The sequence below is a fragment of the Pollachius pollachius genome, assembly GCF_949987615.1.
Source record: "Pollachius pollachius genome assembly, chromosome: 4".
NCBI lineage: Eukaryota > Metazoa > Chordata > Actinopteri > Gadiformes > Gadidae > Pollachius > Pollachius pollachius.
Window position 1 is genome coordinate 6,679,030 of NC_136937.1, and position 6,096 is coordinate 6,685,125.

General features: G+C 41.6%; 1 protein-coding gene across 1 annotated transcript; it reads left to right on the top strand.

Annotated features, from left to right (window-relative positions):
- Positions 1-410: 410 nt before the first annotated feature.
- On the top strand, positions 411-3,696 carry LOC307074918 (uncharacterized protein). The gene is made up of 4 exons (XM_079735326.1): positions 411-528; positions 2,427-2,489; positions 2,788-2,844; positions 3,515-3,696. Exons 1-4 carry the CDS (start codon positions 430-432, stop codon positions 3,611-3,613), a joined length of 318 nt encoding a protein of 105 aa, XP_079591452.1. The 5' UTR covers positions 411-429; the 3' UTR covers positions 3,614-3,696.
- Positions 3,697-6,096: the final 2,400 nt, after the last annotated feature.

The window sequence follows — 6,096 nt, forward strand, 5'->3', positions numbered from 1 at the left end:
GGTAACCCTTACCCATGCTAACCCTAACCCATTGTAACCCTAACCCATGGTGACCCATGGTAACCCTAACCCATAGTAACCCATGGTAACCCTAACCCATGGTAACCCTAACCAATTCTAACCCTTCACCTCCTAACCCTAACCCTCCTAACCCTAACCCATGTTAACCCTAACCCATTCTAACCCTTCTCCTCCTAACCCTAACCCTCCTAACCCTAACCCTCCTAACCCTAACCCATGCTAACCCTTACCCTCCTCACCCTAACCCTAACTCTAACCCATGGTAACTCTAACCCTAACCCCCCTGGCCCTAACCCTAACCCATGGTAACTCTAACCCTAACCCCCCTGGCCCTAACCCTAACCCATGGTAACTCTAACCCTAACCCCCCTAACCGCTTCCCTCCTCCAGCTCCATGCCTGTGTCCTCATGGAGGTCCTCAGATTCTTCCGGAGCCTTCTGAAGAGAAGATCTGAGAATGGGAACCTGCCTTACTTCCTTCAGAAGATGGAGCACTGTGTCCGCAAGGTAAGAATCTAACCCTGAGGACCACTAATCGAACTCATCTAGTAGTATCTAACACTGAGGGCCACTTATCTAACTCATCTAGTAGTATCTAACCCTGAGGACCTCTTATCTAACTCATCTAGTAGTATCTAACCCTGAGGACCACTAATCGAACTCATCTAGTAGTATCTAACCCTGAGGACCACTTATCTAACTCATCTAGTAGTATCTAACCCTGAGGACCTCTTATCTAACTCAGCTTGTAGTATCTAACCCTGAGGACCACTAATCTAACTCATCTAGTAGTATCTAACCGTGAGGACCACTTATCTAACTCATCTAGTAGTATCTAACCCTGAGGACCACTTATCTAACTCATCTAGTAGTATCTAACCCTGAGGACCACTTATCTAACTCATCTTGTAGTATCTAACCCTGATTACCACTAATCTAACTCATCTAGTAGTATCTAACCCTGAGGACCACTTATCTAACTCATCTAGTAGTATCTAACCCTGAGGACCACTTATCTAACTCATCTAGTAGTATCTAACCCTGAGGACCACTTATCTAACTCATCTAGTAGTATCTAACCCTGAGGACTAGTTATCTAACTCATCTAGTAGTATCTAACCCTGAGGACCACTTATCTAACTCATCTTGTAGTATCTAACCCTGAGGACCACTAATCTAACTCATCTAGTAGTATCTAACCCTGAGGACCACTTATCTAACTCATCTAGTAGTATCTAACCCTGAGGACCACTAATTGAACTCATCTAGTAGTATCTAACCCTGAGGACCACTTATCTAACTCATCTAGTAGTATCTAACCCTGAGGACCTCTTATCTAACTCAGCTTGTAGTATCTAACCCTGAGGACCACTAATCTAACTCATCTAGTAGTATCTAACCCTGAGGACCACTTATCTAACTCATCTAGTAGTATCTAACCCTGAGGACCACTTATCTAACTCATCTTGTAGTATCTAACCCTGATTACCACTAATCTAACTCATCTAGTAGTATCCAACCCTGAGGACCACTTATCTAACTCATCTAGTAGTATCTAACCCTGAGGACCACTTATCTAACTCATCTAGTAGTATCTAACCCTGAGGACCACTTATCTAACTCATCTAGTAGTATCTAACCCTGAGGACTACTTATCTAACTCATCTAGTAGTATCTAACCCTGAGGACCACTTATCTAACTCATCTTGTAGTATCTAACCCTGAGGACCACTAATCTAACTCATCTAGTAGTATCTAACCCTGAGGACCACTTATCTAACTCATCTAGTAGTATCTAACCCTGAGGACCACTTATCTAACTCATCTAGTAGTATCTAACCCTGAGGACCACTTATCTATCTCATTTAGTAGTATCTAACCCAGAGGACCACTTATCTAACTCATCTAGTAGTATCTTATCCCGAGGACCACTAATCAAACTCATCTAGTAGTATCTAACCCAGAGGACCACTTATCTAACTCATCTTGTAGTATCTAACCCCGAGGACCACTAATCTAACTCATCTTGTAGTATCTAACCCCGAGGACCACTTATCTAACTCATCTAGTAGTATCTAACCCCGACGACCACTAATCTAACTAATCGAGTAGTAACCAGGTCTAACTAATCTATTCAGACTTCAGGTTCATATCTAATCAGACGTTATCAGTCCAACACTAACCCTAAGCCTCTAACTCAACCCTCAATAGGACTACTGGTCTGAGATCAATCTTAACACCCTAACTCAACCCTCAATAGGACTACTGGTCTGAGATCAGTCTTAACACCCTAACTCAACCCTCAATAGGACTACTGGTCTGAGATCAGTCTTAACACCCTAACTCAACCCTCAATAGGACTACTGGTCTGAGATCAGTCTTAACACCGTAACTCAACCCTCTAGGACAAGAACCAGAATTTCTGTCCAGCATTGAAGAGAGAAGCCAGCCGCCGTCGTTCTAAACAGGTAATTAATAACCACATTAATCACATGCTAACCATGACTAACTTACAATCACAAAGCATCACAAACAACCCTTAAAAACCATCATAACCAACCAACACTTGTTAATCAACACTAACTCTCACAAACTAACCCTCAATAACTTACCCGACTGACTGAAAAAAACACATTAACCAGCCCCAACAAACCATCATCGATCACATAACTAACTGTGTGTGTGTGTGTGTGTGTGTGTGTGTGTGTGTGTGTGTGTGTGTGTGTGTGTGTGTGTGTGTGTGTGTGCGCGCGCGAATGTCTCCAGGGCTCCAGGGGTTTGGCTTTGCTTCAGATCTATCAGCTGGATCAGGCATACAACAAGGTACAGCTCAGCTCACTGTAGAACCAGTTTCATCTCACTGTAGAACCAGGTTCAATCACTGTAGAACCAGGTACCACCTCACTGTAGAACCAGGTTCACCTCACCGTAGAACCAGGTTCACCTCACCGTAGAACCAGGTTCACCTCACCGTAGAACAAGGTTCACCTCACCGTAGAACCAGGTTCACCTCACCATAGAACAAGGTTCACCTCACTGTAGAACCAGGTTCACCTCACTGTACAACCAGGTACCACCTCACTGTAGAACCAGGTACCACCTCACTGTAGAACCAGGTACCACCTCACTGTACAACCAGGTACCACCTCACTGTAGAACCAGGTTCACCTCACTGTAGAACCAGGTACCACCTCACTGTAGAACCAGGTACCACCTCACTGTAGAACCAGGTACCACCTCACTGTAGAAACAGGTTTCTGCACTTAAACATAGTACTTAGCATCATTTAGTGTTTTATCCTAGCTATCTTTGTTGTATACGGGGAATGGGATAACCATAGCGATTGTTATCGCTTGGCACTTGGTTCTATGAACATCCTTACTGTACCGACAGCGATATATGTCGTTTCTCTTTCTTCTGACAAATGTACTTGTGTGTGCATGATGTGTTCGTGTGCATGTGTATGTGTGTTTGCGTGTCCGTGTGTGTGCAGCTGGACAAGGAGAGTTTCCAGAAACAGGTGATGGATGAACTCCAGGGTCTGAAGGCTTACGTCACAGGAAGCGGCTTCAAGCATTACCAGCTGATCTGAAACCATGATCGGCGGCCATCTTGCTCCTCAGACTCCATCTTCCTCTTTGTATACCTTCTTATTAAATACATCATGTGATACGGCTTGTTCTAACAGTATCTCTCTCGTGTATATTAGTCTCTAGGTAAGGAAACTTAGTGTCTAGGTTAATTTATCTTAATATCTAGTTAAGGTAACTTAGTATCTAGTTAATGTACATTAGTATCTAGGTAATGTAACTTAGTATCTAGGTTAAGGTAACTTAGTATCTATTTTAAGATAACTTAGTATCTAGTTAATGTAACTTAGTGTCTAGGTATGTAACTTAGCATCTAGGTTACGGTAACTTAGCATCTAGGAAATGAAACTTAGTATCTAGGTAAGGTAATTTAGTATCTAGGTTAAGTTAACTTAGTGTATAGGTAAGGTAACATAGGATCTAGATAATGTAACTTAGTATCTAGGTAAGGTACCTTTAGTATCTAGGTAAGGTAATTTAGTATCTAGGTTAATTTAACTTAGTATATAGGTACGGTAACTTAGTATCTAGGTAATGCAACTTAGTAGCTAGGTAGGGTAACTTTAGTATCTAGGTTAAGGTAACTTAGTATCTATGTTAAGGTGCCTTAGTATCTAGTTAAGGTAACATAGTATTGAGATAATGTAACTTAGTATCTAGGTAAGGTAGGCGATAGTAAGGCCATTATTTCTGGTATGAGACGAACAGAATGATTTACGGGAAGCCACACCCCCTTACCACGGGTAATCCCCGACCAAAAGTAACCAAGACTGAGAGAAGCCCTCGCCTGTCAGTCAGCATGGAAACATTATCATGACGCCCGTGTGTGTGTGTTAGTGTGTGTCAGGGGAAATCTGAAATGTATAAGTCATCATTTCCCCAGACATTTGCAGGCTCGCGCACACGCACGGACGCACGCGCGCGCGCACACACACACACACACACACACACACACACACATACACACACACACACAGCTCATTTAATTCGGTGCGTGGGTGTGTGTGGCAGTTCTGTGAAACCAAATGCAACTTCCTGTTGAAGAGGAAGTGAGGCCTCACATCCCGGCACCCAGGGAAATATCAACGTTTAAAACTCTAGCCGACCAACGCAGGATGTTCATACTGAGTGGGCAGACAGAAGTTCTGCATTGGTGAGGGAAGCGTCACAGCACTCCGGCTTTGAAAAGAAGTTCACCAGAAAGCTTCTAGAGCAGAACACCACAATAAACCAGCAGTCCTCTCATTGGGCTTTACCGCCCTCTGCTGTTCATAGTTATATTAACACTGCATAATAATTATATTAATGGTGAATTATTATGATTGCTATTATATTGACATTATTATTTTTATTAAATTATTATATTATTTATTTCATCACTATTATTTTATTATATTAATATTATATGAACACTGTATTATTACATAATTATGCTACTATAATATTATTAATATTATTTTATCAGTCTTAATATTATATTAAAACTATATTATTATTATTATTATTATTACCATTATATTAAAACTATAAGCTTACGGTAAAAAAAAAATTTTACGACGCTGACATTTTTAACCCGAAGCAATTCAAGGTCCACCGATTGAAGACAGCTGGAAGCCTCGCCCCCACCCAGAGGCTGAGGAGACAGACAGACACAGACACACACACAGACACACACACACAATCACACACAAACCTGAAGATGTGATTAACATTAGCAGTACAGGAGCGGCCTCTTCATCCTCATGGCAATCCAAAGCTTCTGGTACCTTTCCGTTTCCTTTCATCAGGATTTAAAACCAATTTCAGCTACTGTTACATGAGCTGATCAGATTTAAATTCAGTTTCAGCCGGTGCAGATCAGAAACCAGTTTCAGCTAGTGCAGTATTAGCTGATCTGATTTAAAAACCTTTCAGCCAACAGAGCAGTCTCATTTTTCCAATATCAAATAACAATATTATACAACACCTCATAGAATGCTATTAGTATTAAATAACATAAGATCTGATTGAATGCCATTGATGGCTAAATAATAAGTATATTAATGAACACTTATTAATATTAAAATAGCAAAACAACAATAACAGAAAATGTTCATTTTTGACAGCTGCAAAGAACTAAACCTCTGATGTCTGATTGCAAGCTAACTAGACCACATGTACACTCTAGCTAACTACACATGTACAGTCTAGCAGCATTTTAGCAGGGAATTGACTAGCTACCCAATAGTGAATCCACTAGCCACTAGTAGTGAATCCAATAGCGGTGAATCGACTAGCTACCTAAGGGGTCATCCCTATGTTCCCTGGGTGCAAAGGGGTAGGGTCAGGTTTAGGGTTAGGGTTAACCCTAACCCTAACCCTAACCAATCGGAGGAGAGACATTCTAACCAATCACAGGCGAATCAGAGGCGAAAAAGGCAGTACTTGCCCCTACCATCCTACGAAAAAAAGATTTGCTCACAGGGTCCTATGTTTCCCGGTTACA

Excerpts from the sequence above, each read along its gene's own strand:
- LOC307074918 (XM_079735326.1), top strand. The coding sequence starts at position 430 with ATGGAGGTCCTCAGATTCTTCCGGAGCCTTCTGAAGAGAAGATCTGAG. Across the intron at positions 2,490-2,787 it reads GCCGCCGTCGTTCTAAACAG|GGCTCCAGGGGTTTGGCTTT; the intron begins GTAATTAATAAC and ends GAATGTCTCCAG. Across the intron at positions 2,845-3,514 it reads TGGATCAGGCATACAACAAG|CTGGACAAGGAGAGTTTCCA; the intron begins GTACAGCTCAGC and ends GTGTGTGTGCAG.